The sequence below is a fragment of the Anomalospiza imberbis genome, chromosome 2 (assembly GCF_031753505.1).
Source record: "Anomalospiza imberbis isolate Cuckoo-Finch-1a 21T00152 chromosome 2, ASM3175350v1, whole genome shotgun sequence".
Classification (NCBI taxonomy): Eukaryota; Metazoa; Chordata; class Aves; order Passeriformes; family Viduidae; genus Anomalospiza; species Anomalospiza imberbis.
In genome coordinates, this window is record NC_089682.1 from 77,287,863 (window position 1) to 77,308,113 (window position 20,251).

At 43.0% G+C, this 20,251-nt stretch overlaps 1 protein-coding gene across 1 annotated transcript in view; it reads left to right on the forward strand.

Annotated features, from left to right (window-relative positions):
- The window catches only part of TBX15 (T-box transcription factor 15), a 90,578-nt gene extending 75,909 nt beyond the window's left edge, over window positions 1–14,669 (forward strand). Inside the window, exon 8 of the mRNA XM_068181888.1 lies at window positions 12,491–14,669. Within this exon, the coding sequence (XP_068037989.1) occupies window positions 12,491–13,275 (785 nt within the window). The 3' untranslated portion in view covers window positions 13,276–14,669. The remainder of the gene's footprint in view (window positions 1–12,490) is intronic.
- The last annotated feature ends 5,582 nt before the right edge of the window (window positions 14,670–20,251 follow it).

Below are 20,251 nucleotides of genomic sequence, written 5' to 3' on the forward strand. Positions count from 1 at the left end.
TTACGTGGTAAGGTAATATTAGGAAAGGAAAATATTTAATGTATTTTTAGCTTGTTATAATATAGTTTGGCAGCTGAAAAGCCAGAAAGCAATCCAGTACCCTGTAACCAGCAGGCCCTGTGCAGACCACCACCACTGCACCAGAGACAATAAAGCCTAGGGCAGCCCTTAACTGAAGATGTGTTCACAGGTTGATCTCAAAACCTAACAACTTGTTACAAAGGGGTTTTTGAACTCTGCATTTAGCCATGTGAAATAATAAATCAGAAATATTCCAACCCTCATAGTGCTCATCTCTCCAGAAACTGCTGTAACAAACTGTCCCCTGGTCTCAAAAATAGGTGCAAAGCTAAGGTACAAACATGCTCTATTTTAATTTCTGGCTGCTGGGACAGTCCCTTAAGTCAAGGACAAACATGCTAGTATGGAATCCTTAGAATTGCTGACAGAGCAAAAAATGCCGAGGTAGCTTTAAGCCACGTGTGATTCCTCCCTGCAAATGTGAGACAACCAGGATACATCGTGCCCACACCTCTTTGTCTCCTTGCTTTCAAGTACATGAACTGGGTGACAGGTGAGTAAATCACTGCTGTTTAAGAGCTGACATCAGCATAAGCTATTGAAGTTCAGATCCTCTGAGATTCTACATGGATGTGACTTGCCCCAGAGTTTTCTCCTCTGCCCCATCTGGAGCTTCAGCACTCTGAGCTGCATGGTGTCATCTCATACCCTTATATATTTATGAATTAGAAACTTTCAGATTTTTTTTTTTTAATAAACTGATATTTTAATTCCAGATCCCACTGGTTTCATCAAAGCTGGGTGGATATGTGACATTTCTGAATAAACATTTGAGGAAATGCAAGCTTTCCTTTTATCCCCTGAAATGTTTGTTGGGAAATTGCATGGGGCTATGGGAAACTTTTGGGACTAGATGTGGCACTGAAGGTAAAGAGGAGTGAGTTCTTACTGCAGAGAGACAAGATGAGGGCAGCAAGGGTGGCCACATGCCTAGGGCTGATGAGGAGCAAGCCATGGTTGTCCAGCCTGTGAAGAGAGAGAGAGAGCAGATAAAACTACTACAATAAAATACTGTCTGTGGTGATAGGAAAAACTGCAGTAGGTTCCAGTTACATGAAGTTTAAGGATGTGCTGTAACAGTTTCCCTGTAGGAACTGTGGAATTCAGTTTTGATTTTCTAGAGACGGATCCATTCTAGTGTAATAGGAAAAATTACACTTTCTAGGGCAAAAGCTTGGGGCATCAGCAGCATAAAATATGGAGTTTTCCTTGCTTTCAAGCTAAATTTTCCTGTGCTACCTGACTTTTCCAAGATAGTTTTGCCTAACAAATCCAACTGAATTATTTGGCCAGATTAGAAATTTGACTGATAAAAATAACTATATAAATGTGACAATTTTTTGGAGAGCATTTAATTTACTGCCACATGTGCCAGTTTCAAAAAGCTATTGTGTGTATTCTGAAATGAGGAGCTGACTGATCTCAAAGCTGAGAAAAACTACAGATATGCCCTCCAGTAAGGACAATCCCAGTACTACCCTGCAGAGTCTGGTTCCAGTACTAACTTATCCAGAGCTACAAAAATTAGTGCAGTTCCTAAGAGGTACAAATTGCAAAAATACTGAAAAATGGTCAGTAGTGATGGGGACAGAGGTAGCAAGGGCAATACAGATTGCTTGGTAACCTGCAAGCATGCAAACATGCTTCATTCAAGAGACTAAGTTTTCTGCTCTAACTAGATGTTTATCCCTTTTCGTGGGGTGTTAAGAGCTAAGGACAAATTTCCTCTCATCCACCTTCTTCATAAATGTAATTGTTTTACAGGTTTTTATCTCCCACTTCTGTACCTCTCAAAGCGAATAGCACCAATAATTTAATTTATCTTTTAGTGGGAACTTTTCCAGATTCTTAATAGTTTCTTTAAACAGAAGTCTGCACAGAGTATTCCAGACGCATCCATGAGATACAATTATCTAAAGATATTACAATTTTTTCCACATGATCCTTTCTGCTATTTGACCCACATCCTAGTGCTTTGCTCATTTGTTCGGCCCAAGCTTTATGTGGAGCAAGGGACACACCAAAATCGATACTTGTGCTGGATGCAGCTGTTTCATGCAGGGATTGAATAACTTTCTAATCTGCACAATGATGGGTTTCAGCTGCCACGCAAACTGGAGGATTTGATGTCGCACCCAGTTGCAGACGCCTGGTGCAGCTGAATCTCGTGGTCCATGAGATTCAGTTGCACATGTTGCAGTGAAGGACAGCACATCAGCAAGTCCCTGCAGGTCTGTGACCTGAGTGGTCACCATGCTGTCTTACCAAGTGAAAGAACAATGCTGCTTGTCTTAGGGAAATCCCCTGTCTTGAGAACAAAACCTCTCTTTTGGAGTGCATAATCCAAAAGTATCTGCAGCTTCACAAGAGTGAACACCATGCTGGACACAATCACAGCAGATCTGCAGCCAGTTTTGAAAGAAAGAAATCCCCCCTGACAAAAACCTTTGCACAAAATGCTACAAAAATGGCAATCCAGGAGCAGCTGACCTTCTGGGGAATGGTATCACCCACACTGCAGTCTACTTACTGCTGGTGAGAAAGGGGGCTTGGGGTTATTGAATACATATGGCAGTGAGACATGCAGAAAGCCAAGAATCTATTAAAGCCTTTAATTGGAATATATTTTCAAAATTTAGATTGAACCTCATCCAGATTCTCATTATTAAAAATTTGTGGCTCAGTTTCTTGATTTTAAAAGGGAACATTAAAAAAATAGGGAGAGGAAAAAAGAAAATCAGAGTTCCAGTAACTCTGCATTATGTCACTAAGAGTAAAAAGAGCTATTGCTGGCTCATTTGTGATATCCAGTTTCCCACAGGATATTGTGATGAGCAGATCACTATCAGTGACTCTAAGTTTTGCAAGGACATAGAGACTAAAAAGGCACTGGGGCAATATTAGAAGAGTGATCAGTATCTAATCCTTCCTACAAAAGCTGATGACTTATCAAGAAATGAAATCAAAGGTACCCTGGCAGTTGGTAGGAAGAAGTGCCTCCTAAGCAGAATTTCGGGACCAATGTGAAAGTCACATGATGTGATCTTTCACTAGGCTTGCAGCACATAAAAATTCACTTTGTCATTAAATTACTGTTTTGATGCATGAATAACAAATCTGCAAGAGTTAAACATCTTAAACTTGACTGGTCAGCTCTCAAGGCAGCTTTCCTTCCAAATGGGCTCTTTTCTTGAATAAGTGCTTTTCCCAGGAGCTCCACAAAAGAGTAGATGCAGTAGACTCAACCTCTTCTCCACCAACTTGAGCATCTGATCTTGGACTGGAGGTAGAGAGTAGAGAGTCCACCTCTTAGAGGGTCTGCAAAATTGGCATTAATGGTTCTTGAGATCAGCACTGGAAATTATCTACAAGGGTACTGTAGGGAAAGAGGGGTGTGTTCCTTGCTGGTGAGACAGCTGCTGCTATCTCTAGAGCAGCATGTAGGTACAAACTGATCAAGCACAGGTCCCACTGTCTCCTTCCGCGAAGGGAATATCTTAACCCTGCAGTCTTGTGTCAACAAGGATACGCACAAAAGGCTCCCTCTGCTCAGTGTGGAAGAGATTCAAACGTCTCATTTACTGCTGGAAAGGAACAATGTTTTCTTGTAGTAACGATGTTTCCAGACAGACCCTAAGTCCGCACGGGCTATCAGCAGATGTGAGACAGATACCCCGAGCTGAGGTGTTGCTGCTTTTCCAGCTTCTCTGTCTGTAAACATTACCCTTTCTGGGCAGGCATCACCTCTGTCTTGCCAAAGTTTGTCTGTACTGTCTGTAACTTATTTAGTATAATACTCTTCCCCCATGGGGGTGGTGCTCAGAGAGCTGCCCTGATTGCACTCATATGAAAACAAATTCCTGAATACACAAATGTGTACTGGTGTCAAGTGGAAGGAAGACTGAGCCCTCCAGGACTTCATCTGAAGGCATCACAGATGCCGGGAGGCAGAAAGAAGTAAATAACTGTTAGGATCCTTTTGGCTTTATCTGAGATTCTAGATCCCAAAAATAGTGTCTCCCAAAAGAGAGGAGCTGCTTACACCAAGGGAGGTTGAACCACCTACAAATTCATCTGATTGGCCCTTGCCTCCCAAAGGCAGCCATCAATTCTATCAGCAATGCCACCACGATAATCTGGATTCTGCTTCCCTTTCGAAATCAATTGTAATCAGTCTAGGCAGAGGTCAGATAGCTGGGTGTGGACTCAATTATCTGCTTGATTCTTTTGACCTTGAAGAGGAGATTGGAAACAGAGTGGTTGTTGCCAGAGTTATTCGGATGAAGCACTGGTTTCTGCTACATACTTCAAATGGCTCGTAGATTGCCTCATTTAAACAAAGCACCAGGGAAAACACTGTTCCAGCTTCTTCTAGGCTGAGCTGCAGACAGTTTTCCTTTAGAGAAGGGTCATTTTTGGTGCTCCACTGGAAAATTAAAATGCCCTCCCAGATGTGACACAAGAAACTGGAAATCAAAGTCTGTGCCTCTTCCTGATGACCTGAAAAGAGCCTGAAGTGCTCTGTTACTTCAGAGAGGTGCTCACCCTGAGTTCCAGTGACTCAAGCCTAAATCTCTGTTATCTGGTGAGTGGTGATCAGATTTCACATGAATGACTAGAGGTGGGCAATGATACTTTGAAGATTTGAACAGTTTCCTAAGAGTAGCACATAATTTTCTTATTAATAGAAAATTACATGTTCCTTGAACTCGCCACAGTACTTCGATGTTTTTCCTCAGCTGTCTTGGTGCTCTGGATGTGGATGAGAAAGAAAATCACATCTCCTGAATCATACTTTTTGTCCACATTAGAAAAAAAAAAAAAAAGATTGGTTTTTACCATTAGATCTTGAAAATATTTTTTCTTAGAAGATGACTGAGGCAAGTTTTATCTCTAACTTTCTGACTGCTCAGTTTACCTTGAAGAAATTTGTAAGATGTTAAGGGAAGTAAAGTATTATTCTGAGTTGTTCTAGATCTACCATTAATTCCAATGATTCTTGTAATTTGAGGCAAACTTATTTAAAAAGTCCTTCTCTATAATTTGCTAACCTTAACCAAAATTTCCTTTCATTCCTCACTTTTGTGCCATACAGTACATATTTTCCCCCTTAAATCTATTGCTGTAATTATCTTTTTTTATGTGCTCTGTGAGCTGTATCCCAAAGAACTACAAAGCACTCTTTATGTTTCCTCTACAACCCAGCAACTTGGCATGCAATAGGTTTTGAGTCTCATTTGGGCCTTTTAAAGATTTTACCAGCAGATTCATAATTTGATAATTGGCCAAGGGCTCTAGAGAGAAAAAATGCAGTTACTCTGCTTCACTCTGTGAAGACAGAAATGGCTCTCATTCCCATGAAAGTGGGAAGTTTTCATTCCTAAAAATAGGGAAGGAGTGAAGAGAGAGTCCAGCATGTCACAGACCAGGTGGCCCTGCCCTTTCTTGGTGAGAAGACAAGGAAAAGGCATCAAAGCCATTTAGTTTTCCAAGCTGCTGAAGAGGGAACTCAGAGGGGTAGTAATGGTGATGAAGAATCTTTCAGTCCTTCTGAAAGTTTTAGGTTTGAATTTTGGAAAGCTAGGATTGGGAACAGAGACCTTGGGCTGCCAGTTGTATTTGCAAGGAAAAAGTTGCCATGATAGGTGAGAGCAGGAGTGACACCTGATATTGTGGCATTTAGATGTCTTAAGGCATCAAGCAGGGCTGAGGCATGTGCTGCTTGAAGCAGAAATGGATCCAGGTTTGTGCTACGCCTGGCTCCAAAAGGACATGAGATCAGATAGTTACAGTGGCACACTCTGGCCTCATAATCTGTCAGACCACCTGGCAATCTGCACAAACTCTCCCTCCTGACCTCATTACTCCCTCAGATTCCCATCCTTGGGCAATTAACACATTTAATTTTTGTTCTGCGACCAAAGGTGAAGTGACTTGGACGGCAAAGAGTAAATGTCATATGCCATACTTAGTGTGCATGTATGTGGAAGTGCACAGAATGGTAGTAGGATTTACCTTTTTGTTCAAATTTGTTTTCCTGCATGCATTCCATTACATTTATTTACTGTTGTGCCTGAGGATACGACACTGTCTGAGGATAGGACACTGCAAAACACTGGTCTTTCCTGTGCTTTAGAAAGACACTGTACATATGTATCCAAGACTGTAGAGTCCTCACAAAAACCAGACCTTTCAGAAACGACTTGGAGTACATCTCCATGGGCAGGCTCCTCTGTGCTCCTTGCTGGCCAGACACATGCCAGCTCCTGGCCAGCTCCATTTGGAAAGCTGGAGAGTTGCATTATCATGGCTCTGTGCCCAAGTGAATATAAACTACCTCTCAAGAGGGCTTATTTACTCAAGCTAAGTGCCAGAAGGAGAGTTGTGAGCCAGGTGAATGACTAGTGGCCACAGTCCCTTTTTTCTGTGCCCCCAGGTGCATTGGATACATGCCTATCATATGATGAAGATGCCAACATCTTGGGCAGGTGTCAGAAGAGGGACTGTGGCTCCTCCAGGAGATGGATAGGTGAGGTTGTGCACCTATTAATCCAAGCATCAGGTCCTGTTCACATATGGAGGTAGAAGGAGATGACCTGGCTGAGACTATGGGCTGGACACTGTCCTGTAGGCTCTGCACAGCCTGCAGGCCGTGGGCTGACCATGGTTCGTGTCAGGCCACAAGCTAAACTAGCTTGTAGGTGGGAGTGGGCTAAGCTCTTGCACTCAAAGAATAACTTTGTGCTGCCTGACCCATCAAAACGTGAAATCTTTAGACAAACCACCTTGCTATTCCCATCCTTGTCAGAAAGTAGAGCACAAACTCTGAGGACATGCAGCCACATCTGTTTGCAATGTGACAGTGAATACCAGGTCAACCCTGTGTGAGACCAGCCATGCTGACAATTGAAGGCTGTGACTAAGTTGCCCAAACTTCTCTAAAGCTCTTGTCTGTCTGGTGAGACTCTGCCATTGCACTGGGTATGGCATTCATGTTCAGGTATGCTGTGCTGACGGCAGCTCTGCACTGAGCAAGGACTTCAAGGACCAAGAGGTTTGTATGGAGGCACTGCAGGTGATGGTAGCATCCAATGCCTGGAAACATTAGCAAGGAAAATATGCTGCAGTGGAGTCCAAAGTTTGATTTATGTGCACCTTTCAGATAAAGGAGGTTGGGATAAGTTGAGGGTCAAGTGAATAGTATGGTGTCATTCATAAGACAGATCCCAGAAAACTTTCCATGCACAATTGCTTCAGACTCCCTTGGCACTGACCCTCTCCCCACTATCTTGCTGTTGCCAGAAAGCTCCTTTGGCAAATGCTGGCTTCTGGCAGATGCATTTTCCATCTACACTGCAGTGTTAGAAGTTCTCTACGTGACCTGCCTTCTATGGAAGAGGTCCCTGTAGCATTTCAGATGCCCTGGCATGCTGAATGTTTCCAGAATATTCCAACCCCTCATGATTTAAGGCACACCATACCTATGGACTAGGTATGTTTAGGCTGCAGTTTGCCATGAAATTGTCCTTAACACAACCTCAGTCTAGGTAAAAGCAAAAGCAAGGGTTTATTTGGAAGACACAGGGAGACAGCACCATTACTGTGGCGTAGATGGACACACATGACAGGAAGGAAATACCAGTCATACGCTATTTGAGATGATATTTTAATGGCACTTCTTGTTGATACCCAAAGGAAAAACTGTAATTTCTTCCCTAAGCCTTGTGGGCATCTATCTGACACTGGTGCACAGACAGCATTTCTATTTGGTGCCACAAGAGTGACAAAGAAGAGAAAGGCTTGCCTTTACATTCTACCCTTTCCACATGGTATCCCTGTCTTCCAGCATGATTTCATTCTTCTTTTTCCCTACTTCTCGGTCCCAGTTTGCAAACTTTGACTTCTCTTGCACTTGATCGTTCTCCAGTTCCCATCATTGAAAATGCTGTTGTCCTTTTGATAAGGTCAGCTTAGTTATCACTTGTATGCCCGGAGAACAAGCTCCTTTCAGGATGACAGCATTGCTTGGCTAAACCCTGGACAGAATAGCAGGACACTGTGAGAACAGACACTTTAACCTGCCGTGTGGGGCAGGGTTCAGATACAAAGGAGGGGCCTTTGAAATTCCGAACCTTCTATTTTATACAAATGTGACTCGATAACCGCACGTATGTGGAAGCAATGCCTCCAGATCCAAAAAAAATTATCTTCTGGGGGTTGCTCAAAATAGTAATTAATCACTCTGGAATCATGGTAAGTGTGGAGGTGAGAGATACTGTGACATCGCTGGTAAATGCTTTTGGTGTTGGCAACGATTTTCAGGGGAAATGGTGGGTAGAGAAAAGGAACAGAGGACAACTATCGAGGGATTCATTGTATTCTGGCTTAAATGTGGTTTCAGTTGACTTAAACCAGACCTAACATAGTTTTGTGTATCAGTTTAACTAGATTGGTTTCTATCCATGCCTTCCATTGAAATGACACACACATCTGTTTTTCCAAGACTGTGGTATGGTGTGGATATATTTACTGGGCTTCCTGCCATCTCTAGGGGTATTTGGCTGACTGTTACAGCTACAGACCAAGTTATAACTTCACAAAAGTCCAGGTTGTGTATGGCTCATACTTAGGGCCGCCAGCAAAGATGGCTAGGAAATGTCTTTCAGAGCAGAGTGGAGCTGGTCTGAAGAGAATGAGCTGAGACAAGCCTTGCTTTGTATTATTTCCTGTTCCACTTAAAGGTGTAAAGATTACTCCACAAAAGATCAGGAACTTCCTGCTTCTGCATTATGCTCTGTTGCAGCAGAAGTGTGGCGTGTCCTGTGCTTGTGGTTGGAATTGGCAGCAAAGAATTCTTGAAAGAGAGTTGTCAGGTTTGGTACTTGCTTCCGTTGATGGATTTCTTACCTCATCATTTTGAAGTTACAGAGAAAAAGAAAAATCTTTTTTACTCTGTTTCCTAACTGTTGTGTTGTCACTTCAGGGTTTTCCTGTTGGCCTGCAAATAGGGATTATTCAAAGCAGAATCACTCAGTCCTTCTTTGGAGGTGACCTGAAATGTGCAGTTCTCAGTTTTGGAACCATTAAGCAACCCTTGAAACCGCTAACAAGCAAAATTTACTCTGTGTAGTCAAAGTCGTATGGGTAGGACTGGACTGTAGCTTCTCAGCAGATGAATAAAGTCTAATGACCCCCAATTTAAATGCAAATTAGACGAGCAGATCTCTCTGTACCCTCCCCTCACATCTTAAGGATCCTTATTCCAACAAGTAGAATGAAGGATTCACTTCTTTGTTCTTTCTAGATTGTCTTCTGAGTATCTTTGACAGCCATGTAAGTCACAGGCAGATGTTCACACTATAATATATCCTCTAGAGAAAGTGAGAAAGTGATATATCCATATCTGTGAACATATTAAAAACTCAAGGCTTCAAATATTAATACTAAAATTAATAGAAAAAAAAAACCCAAAGAAAACATAAAGCTTTCAAGTTTCAAAACAAGCTTGACAAAGTTAAGAGCTTGCTTGTAAGAAAATTGTCCTAAGCAAATAGATTTGGAAAATTCAGGAATAGGTAGGAATTCACAGTCTGAACCTGGGCTTTTTAACTCTGGTTGTTCAGTTTAGTAAGGGAACTCACAGTTGGTGTTTACAGTGGTAATGAATATGACATCTCACCCTGGTAACTGATGTGTGCGCTTTTCTCCTACCAAGTTGATAAAGTTCAGCTCTGGGGCAAAGGAAGACTGAAATTAAGACATTGTATTTAATAATTTATTCTATATATTTAATTTCAAACAGATAATTAAATACTCATATACATATGCATTTTAATTTATTCTCCAGACACTGTCAGCAAGGGAGTCACTTTCTGCAGTTTGTTCATGAAATAAATGGTGTAAAGAGTCAAAAGCAGGATTACTGTGGGTTAAATACATCTCACTTTGTGCTGTATTTGTTTTGTGATTGTTTGACCTCTGTATTTTGGGTTTGGATAACTAGAAGATGATACATGAATTCAGCTGTCTGCCTGTTCTCCCTGTTAGAGGTTGTGCTCTTTACAGCAGGGATAACAAAAAATAGTCTGCATTTGTGTTCAATCTCACCTTTATCAGCCATTTCAGCTAAAACAGGCTGCAATACTTTTGTAGAGGTCAACCTTCCCTTCTGCTGACCCTACTGCAATACTGACAACCTGTAAAAGACAGACAGGGATGAAGGCTGGAGGAGGTACCATCTTTACTTACCACACCCAAAATAATCCCAGGCTGTCTGACAGAAACATTAAATGAACCAGGAAAGTGTAGCCTTTTAAATAAATGCTAAATTAGAAACTTACACAGTAAGCCTTTGAACTCTGGAGCTAAAATACGTGAGCAAGTTTGAGCGTATTGGTATTACCAAGAAGTGAAAGCAGAGTCCATGGTGGCATTTGAAAATTCAATTTCTCTCATTTACTTTAATGGAGATTTGATGCAATGCTTCTCTTTTATGCTTCGGAATGAATGACAAAAGGAGTCAGTGGCTCAGCAATAACTGGTAAGCAATCCTCCCCATGGCTGGTAATGGGAATGACTGCTTTGACTTGGCAACACAGAAATTTGCCTTCTGTTAGTGTTGCCTGGGTCAACAGCAAACACTCCAGGCTGTGCTTACCCAGTGCTGTTTCTCTTCTTTTTTTCTGAATCTGGGTTAAAAAAAAAATTAAATTAAAACATCACAAATATTATTAGTGTCTCAAGGTTACATTTTCACTTGCCATTGTTTCACCCTAGATGTGTCAGAAAAATTCAGATATAATATCACTTTCATTCTCACCATCATATACTGACACAGAACAAGTCTTTCTAGTCTGTCTCTTAAACACTAGCATCGCCTTTACTCTTTCATCAAGCAACTCTGCATTAAGTTCTTCCCTTTTTTTGGGTTTTTTTTTTTGGGTTTTTTTTCAGTAGCAGACCTATACTGGTCTCAAAACCCTGCTGGATTTTTTTCCATAAGGTGATACATGAAAAAGTTGTCCCTTATTTTTGATCCTCAATGTGCAATCTCTGCCTTGGTGAAATTTCATCTGCCCATTCAAACACTGTCTTTTCAATTCTCTTTGCCTCTCATCTGTAATCTTCTACCTTGTTGGAAATGCTGTCCCACAGTTCCTCTGGATCTGTTTATTCCCTGGTGAAATTTTTTCACCAGCACTTCTTTGGTTCTTTTACAAGAGTCTCCAGTGTTGGTTGCCCTAATGTAGAAAGGGAATCTTGTGCAAAGAGAATAGTCAAATGAAAATAAAAGGTTTCACATCAGAAAACTGAATTTTTTTATGCACAAAACAGATTTTCCTGGTTGTTCAAGGAAGCTTCCTTCCGTTCAGAATGTTGCCTATAAATAATCACTTCTTAAGCTCAAAATTGTGCCATAATCTTCTTCATAACACTTACTTTCAGCTTGCTACCATTCTTGGTAGTATTACACAGCATTATTTTCCCAGGTCAGAACATGTGAGCATCCCTGCTGTGCAGAATGGTCAATTCCATCATTCATAGCATAAATATTGTAAAATGCGCTGATACTACTGACATGCATATATATCAATATTTTGTTAACATCAGTGGTACAACATATGGAATCCCTTTTAAATTCTACGCACATGATGGAAAATCCTGACACATCCCTTTTCTGTGCTCTGTGGAGCAGGATATAGCTTGAAACTGTGTCCCTTCATTTTAGTGCTACTTCTGGCTTGAATCAGCGCCGCTGCACTGTGAGCCAGCTGACAAAAATGCTGAATAGTGCAGAAGTCCAACACGTTTTTCAGCCACTTCCCACCGCAAGCCCCCGAGCAGATGATAAAGGATGTTTGCAGTGGGACCATACAGTTCACTGACTGGTGGTCTTCCTGCAGACCAGGAGAGAGGAGAAATCACCAAATTACCTGAGGGTTTTTTTGTTTGTTTCTTTTTTGTTTTGATTTTGTTTTGTTTTTTTTTGAGGGGGTTGGGTTTTGATTTTTTGTTTGTTTGGTTGGTTGGTTGGTTTTTTTCCCCCTCCCCTAAAAAGAACTAGATAAACATGCCTGGAAATGGCAGATCTCTTGACTGATGAAGCTGTCTTTCCTCGCAGCTTCTCCCAATGCCTCGGGTTACTCTGTGGCAGGCTTGTTTCCGTCTCCCATTTTAAAAGGGAATAAAATGTCTGTTGAAAAACAAAGTCGTAACAAAAAAGCAGAAGGAAAGACCAAGGGATGCTATTAATAAAGTGAGGGTCCTTGCCAAGAAAGGCTGAATTTTCCAGTGGCCATTTTACCACCCTTGCTTCTTTATTGAACTAAGCTGTTTGTTAATGAGGCCGTCTCATTTTGCAGATGTGGTTCTGGGTGCTGAACATCCTCCCATATGTTTTGTTTTGCAGGAGGCAGCACAGGAACGTCCCCAACCACCTCCAGCACGGGGACCCCATCACCATCCGCTTCTTCTCACCTTCTCTCTCCATCCTGCTCTCCTCCAGCCTTCCATCTGGCCCCCAACACTTTCAATGTTGGCTGCCGGGAGAGTCAGCTTTGCAACCTCAACCTGTCTGATTATCCTCCTTGTGCCAGAAGCAACATGGCAGCACTGCAGAGCTACCCAGGGCTGAGCGACGGGGGCTACAACCGGCTGCAGAGCAGCACCGCTTCTGCCTCGCAGCCCTCTGAAACCTTCATGCCTCAGAGGACTCCCTCCTTGATCTCAGGAATGCCGGCTCCTTCCTCCCTGCCCAGCAACAGCAAGATGGAGGCATACAGTGGCCAGCTGGGATCTTTCCCCAGCTCCCAGTTTCAGTATGTCATGCAAGCAGGCAACCCTGCCTCCACCTCCTCCTCTTCACACATGTTTGGTGGTGGCCACATGCAGCAGAGCTCCTACAATGCCTTCTCCCTGCACAATCCCTACAACCTCTATGGATACAATTTCCCTGCTTCCCCCAGGCTGGCGGCAAGCCCAGAGAAACTCACCACCTCCCAAAGCACTTTACTCTGCTCTTCCCCCTCCAGTGGGGCCTTTGGAGAGAGGCAATACCTTTCCACGGGGATGGATCACGGGATGCACATGATCAGCCCTCCCTCCAGCAACCAGCAGACGGCCGCCGCCTGTGACAACAGGCAGTATGGAGCGGTACAGGGCTCCTCCTCACAGATGTCTGTGCACATGGTCTAACAAGGATTGCCTTTCCTTGGCATCGAAGGCAGCCGGACCTTCATCGTTCCCAGGGCTGAACCCATCCCAGTACTCTTTTGCCTTCAAACTTATAGTGGAACTAGTATTGTAACGATAAACAAGAACATAAGCCATCTAGGTGTGCGCCCCAGAACCTTCTGGAGAGCCTGGACTGACAGCCATTGCAGCTTGTTGTAGCCCAGGGCCTCCAGACTGGCACAGAGCATCTGCTTTTTCTGGACATTGCAGAGAAGAGGGCATGACTTTAACAAGGAGCTGGAGAGAAGCAGCTGAATTTACTGTTTTATGCATTAACGTTAGGCAGTGTGAGCTTTCAGCGTGGAAGGATCCATTCCCTGTGCTGTCTCCTCCGAGGGTTGAAGAAGGGCAGTCTCCCAGGGCTTCATCCTCTGAAGCTGCACTGCCCAAGGCTCTAAAGACCTCCCCCTTCCCAGACAGTTCCTCACTGCCAGAGTGGCTCAGCCCATTTCTGAGACCATCAAGGCCTGTGGGTCTTTCCTCCACTGCAGCACAGGAATGGCGCTGCTGGGCTGGGGCTTCTTCTGAAGAGGTTTCTCATTTTCACCACGGCTCTGCCCAGCTGGCTGCTTCTTTATGGAGGTTGAGCTCACCAGCACCCAACCTGCAGATGGAGATGGGAGAGAGAGGAGAGAAAAGTTTTAGCTCACAAATGAGCCTCAGACAGAAGCAGGGATGGAACTTTGGAAAGGTGAATGGGGGGAGGGGGCTCAGCTCCTGTTGACTTGACTGGAAGTAATGCAACAAAACTGAATGGATGACAGCCTTTGTGGGGAATGTGTGCCTCCTACAGCACTCATCCCAGTGGGAAGAAACTGTCCAGACCGAGCTCAAGGGGAAGAGTGATGAGAAAAGAGAGCGCTACAGGAGTGCAGCTGACCTTGCATGCGAGAATTGCCATAGAAAAACATTAGCATTTCAGAAACAGTGAGGTTGAGTATTTGCCAACCTTCCACCTGCCACATGGTCTCTGTTTAACCAAATAGATCATTGCCTTTTAACATCTTTATTTTCTGTTTTTTTTCCCTTGTTCTTTTTTTTTCTCTTTTCTTTTCAAAACCTTTAAAAATAAGAAAACAATTGTAGCTTGGTGCAAGCTATGCATTTAAGTTGTGTGAAAATGCAAATACCAAGTAACAGAATACAGATATTATTGAGAGTTGTTGTGAGGTGTTGTAGATAAATGTATTTATATGCCTAGTGGGGTATTCAATATTATGAATATAAAAGAGGGCAATAAAAATGGTATGTAAAATATGTATGAAGAAAAAGCTGTATAAAGATTTGCCCTATGCACGGAACTCTGTTTCTAAGTGCCAAGCACAGAAAGCGCTAAATAAATCTTTGAAATTGTTCCTTCTGTGTTCTTCTCTGTCTGTGAGGCTTCCTCAGTGGTTTTCTAGAGACAGACATTTTTAAAATACTGTCACATGTGTTTGCACAACAGAAGGGGTGAAGATATGGTGCCAGATTGTGAAGTCCAGGCAATATTGCAATAAAAATAAAAATTCTGTCTTCTCACGAAATTAAAAAAAAAACGAATCCTTGGAATTTGCAAGCTGTCTTCTTCACATGAAATGTATCTTAAAAACAGCTTGAGTTGTTATTTTGATTATTGAAGAAGCTCTTCAGAACAATTTTTCACAGTCAGTACAGCCAATGATACTTTGAAATAGCAATATAGTTTGTTTATAATTTAAAAATAGTTTCAAAATGTAATTCTGGGGTATGTGTCAGTTTTTTATTTGTGCTATAATTCTAATATGAGATTGAGACATTAATAGTGAAAGCTGTGAGAGGCTGAAGCCCCTTCAAACCTGGCTGTAAGTTATGGCTGCAGAGTTTACAGCTCTCCTTGTGTCAATAAACTTCTTTTCCCCTGAATTGAAAAAGCACCAGAAAGGTAGAAAGACCTTTAAAGATCAATCCTGCAAGCATTTCTTTGTTTTTGTTTTTACAAGGGAAGATAAATATACCAATGCCATTCCCAGTTCTGTGCCTCGTCTGTCTGACTGTATTCTGGCTTTTACTGTGTCTAGCCTTGGATGCTGCTGAAAAGGGTAGGGGGGATTATGGATGGGGACAACCTGTCCTTCACCTTGTTGTCTCTTGTTTACCCCTAATAATGAATTATTGGTTTAATCTTGACCATGGAGTTTTAGAGTTTTTCTAAAATTGTTTCAGAGTCTTTCAGAAATGCCCTTCAACCTGTGCTTTGATGTTTGCTTTTAGGTTTAATTCCATTTTATGGCAACAATTTCTATAGGTTAATAGTATGTTGTGTGAGCCAGTATTTCCTTCTGCTGGCTCTTTGCATTAGATTGCCCTTTCTTATTTAATCAAATTAATTCTTTGTGAGTCAGTCTGTATTTCAGCTAGAAGAAGAGACTCAGCAAAACCAAAATCATTGTCTGTATCAAAATACACGTGTCTAATCTGGATTAAACAAACAAATAAAAAAAGAATAAAAAATTATCACTGGAAACAATAGCTCTAAAAAGCAAAACATATGCAGGGCACAACCTCAATATTAGTGTGAAGAACTGGTATCTAAGTTTCCACACATTTTAGTAGGAATCCATGGGTAAGAGCTTTGGAATGGTCACCCAGACTCTTCAGCAGTGTGATCCTTCATGTTAATGAGTACTTTTTCCCTGATCCCACCATATTATTCAGAAAATCTTACTGCATTAGTACAAATTGAAATTCCTTTTGGTATGAAGCATATTGACCCCAGCGTGAGCATTCATGGACCTTGTTTATAGACATATTTATTTAACTCTTATGGAGCACATATATAAAATGAGAGAGCTTAGACAGCTAGATATTAGTTATTCCTTAGTGTTTTGTTGCTGCAGGGTCAGAATAGCTATCATCAAAACTGAAAAAAATAGGAAAAAAATATAAAACAGATTTCCCTGTTCCAAGATGTAAAGCTGTAAGTACACAAATAGTACTTAATGTGAAAGTCACACTGACAGTTTATGAAGATTAAAAAGATTAAAAAAGAAGCTGATACTGAAAATGAGAAAAAAAAACTACACTTTTTCCTTGGCAGTCCCTGTGCAAAGCAAAACCAGAGCAGTGTTTGGAGGGCAGTATCAGAAATAATGGGACAAACTTGTTAAAATTATTTATTTAGTGCTCGTTAGGTGCACAAGGGTAACACTCCCCTGAGCAGATAACCTGCTTAAGGCCTTGACGCCACTCCAGAAAGATGACATGAGCATTGCATTTGAAGTGGCCCCAGGTGTGACAGGAATCTCCTGTACAGCAGTGGCTCTTCTCCCCCTGCCACCCACGTACGGGCACAAGGTCCTGAGCCATTTGCCACCTCTTACTGGAGCTTTCCAGAGAGAGGTGACAGCAGTGGAGAATGGGAGAGATGCACTGGGATCAGTGTGAGATCAGCCAGGTCCAGCTGGCCTGGTGGGCAGCCTGGGTTGCAGAACACACAGCAGCCACCCCCGGCAGACTCCCTTTCCTTGGGTGACTGCCCTAACCACAGGGCTTGAGAGCCCTCCTGGCATGGTCCCGCCCTGAGCCAGGAGCCCTTTGAGTGCTCATTTGCAAAGCATGTGTGTGTGGGTGGCAGAGGCAGCAGTGCTGTGGTTCCTGTCCCCTTCCTTCCCTACTTTACCACGAACATTTGAACGCTTTGGCCAGCTTTAAGCAGCTTTGGGATGGAAGTTCTTACATGTTTCTTTAGAAGAGACAGTGGAGGAGGGCAGGGACCTTATTAATTTTCCCAGTGCAGGGAAGGCCACTGTGTAACATCTCATTCAAAGAAGCCACACAAGGAACAGGTGTCCTGCATGCAAACCCCCAGCCACAAGTTTCCTCTGGCATATGGATGTTATCAAACACCAGAGGATCTACCCAGAGCTGCAGAAGCCAGGGGGTCCCAACTCCACCTCTCCTGGGCTGGCCCATTTGGCCTTAGCCCATGCAGGCTTCTGGTTTCCAGTCCAGGAGAAAAGAAGGCTCTGTATCTCCCAGTTCAATGCTGCAAATTTAAAAGGTCAAATATCATGTACCTCTCTGAAGAAGTATCCCTTTGTAAAAGCTGAATCCAAATCCTAGAAGGAGTAATGGAAATCTCAGTGATAGGAGATCTCTCATCTTACAATACAGGCTGTTCCAAGTGCAAACCTGACAACTTGTTAGAGAAATGAAAAGTACAGCACAAAAATAATCAGGGTGGGTTTGCAAGCTCTACAGAATTTATTTAGCTTCATTCCATAGCACACTGACAGGCACAGGACATCAATATTACCACAGTCAGTGCAGCTCAGCAATGCCAGGACACTGCAAACCAGTGCAACATAGTGTTCCCAGAGGAAATGTAAGCACCATGTGCTTAAGCAAAATGTTCAGGGCGCAAATATAATTGCAAATTAAGTTGTACAGGCTGTGACACCCTCTGAAGTGTGTGAGAGGCTGGAAGCATTGCTGGTTTGCAATATTCTGTGTGCGTGTGTGAGGGGTAAGGGCAGGTTGGGCCTTGCCCTGACAAGGGGATGTCCTGCCCACCCTATTCCTAAAGCCTGTATCCCAGCCTGGCAGTGGCTGCCAGTCCCTGGCACACCAGAGGCAATGCATTCATCTCTGGAGCCCCTAATCCAGCTCTAAAAATGACCAGAAGTCCCATGTGGGGGAAGGGACCAGGAAAGCCTAAGGGTATTTAACTCAGGACATGCAGAAGGACATGTCTTGACCCTCTTGTAATTTCTATCAGCTGAACACTGCAAGAATGAGGAATGGTGGCTATATTTGTCCTTTTCTATGTCTTTTCTGTCTGTATTTCTTTCTTCTTCTAATTCCCTCTTAGAGGAATTTTGAGTAACTTAAAATCGAATGGGCTTAGAGTTTGCTGAGTTGAATGGGCCAAGTTAATGCTTTGGGAAGTGTTTTACATTTCTGGGGGCCTTACAATGCCCTACAGCAAAAATTGCAGAAGATGATCTGCTAGAGTGCCTCATTTATTGCATACTGATTGAATCTTTATTAAGGTGGGTGAGGGCTGACAGATGGCATCTGCCATTAAAAAGTCTTCAGATTATTTTTCCCCCAACTCAAATAGCTGCATTGACTCAGAGCACGCATCACATGTGAGTTCAGCACTAGCAGATCGGTTTTGCTGGATGTTTCTTGTTGGGCATCACCCTAAAAGAAACAACAACATGAAAATGCAGCCAAGGGCTGGGCAGAGGAATGTCTGAGCATGCCCATTGCATGCCACAGATGTAGCAGAAATGCAGCTATAAAAGCAGTGACAGGACTTCATGAGGAGGGTGCTGGTGTGGCCAAGGGACAGTTTGCTATAAATAAGCCAGTTCCTGTCCAGGGAACATCTGACTCCTTCAGCACTTTTTCTTCTATAAAGAGGCAGACTGCAGGAGCAAACTTTTTGGCCAAGTTTGTAGCCCAGCATTTTGAATCCACAGATGGGATCATTTCTGAGAGCTTCTCTGTGGGTCAGCTGGGAGGGGCTTCTGCAGCCTGATACTGACCCAAAAAACTTCTGCTGGAAAAGTGGCTCACTCAGTTTTCGCACCGCTTCTAATAGTTTGTGTGTAATTGCTATCTAGGAAACTGCATAGAATATGACTAAAATCCACAAAACTCCTTTCAAGGGTTATTTCTCCACGTCAGTCACTGTTGCTTATCACCCCAGAGGTGTGACATGGCCACAAATTACAGGAGCAGTGTACAGCTCTTCAAATATCAGCTCCTTTCTGCTAGAAAGCCCTCCAACAGTTCTAGCCTGTCTGAACAGAGGATGAGGCTGGAAAAGAGCAGTTCCCATGGACACTGCACTCTGTTGTGTTCCGACAGCACGTTGGTGAGCGTGGCTTCTGTGCTGGATAGTGGTCGGCACCAGCTGATTTTGGGAGGAGTGATAAACCTCCACAGTGGCGATAGTTGTGCAATAGCCCCTCTCTGGAGCACTGAGCTCGTTTCTTTTCTGACTCAATGTGGGACTCATTGCATGCTGTGGAGGAGAAGGATTAGAAGCATGTAATTTTACACTGGTTGATGCTCCTACAGATGCTGTTCTTATTCCAGTAATGTTCTGAATTTCTTGAGCATTTTGGAAGCTCTGACATTGAGCTGGATAGAGTGACTTCTATGGACTAACCTCAGATGCTTCCAGGAGCAGTGCTAGACTCTGTTTAGCTAGGTTGGCCTTTGAGCATTCAGCACTGTGTGCAGCTCAGGGCACTGTTTTCCAGCTGACTGGGTGCAGCTGTACTGCAGACACAGAGCTGGCCCAAGTGGAACTGCCAGCAGAGACCATTGCCCTTCTTAGGATGATGGAGAGGGTGGTGCTGCTTCAGCCAAGAAGCTGGTTCAGCTGTTAGTAAACCTGGAGCTTTATTCACATATTTATTGTCAGTGAAGGGGCTTGTGGCTGGCACTTTTCCCTCCAGACTACACTGATGGCAGCCCTGGGGACATTCTGCAGCACCCACAGTATTCCCAGTGTTTCCTTTGTAAGAATTAGGGATGCCCAGTGACTTGCAGGGAGGTTGACATGGTCTTGGGTTCTTTTCCTACCTGAGCTGGTTTATAACATTTCCCTTAAGTTGCATTAAGTTGGTGTAACCAGCCCAGGAACAAAGGCAGCCCAGGCACAAAGGAAAACTGAAGTCCCTGACCTATATTAAATAGGTGACGTGGTTTAGTGATTGGAGACATGATGTAATCACCTGCATGTGTCTCTCTCAGTAAAGCTGGAAAAAGTTGCAGTACAATTAACCCTGCAGAAAATGGATTTATCCTGCCAGCCCCCCAAGCCAGGGCCAGCACTGTACTCTGTGGTTTATATGACGTTGCCATGCAAAAATCTGTATACAGAAATATGAAGATTAGTTAGAAAGCAGCATGAATGCAGAGGGGTGTGGAAAAGCAGTAAAGGAACAAGAGAGCAAGG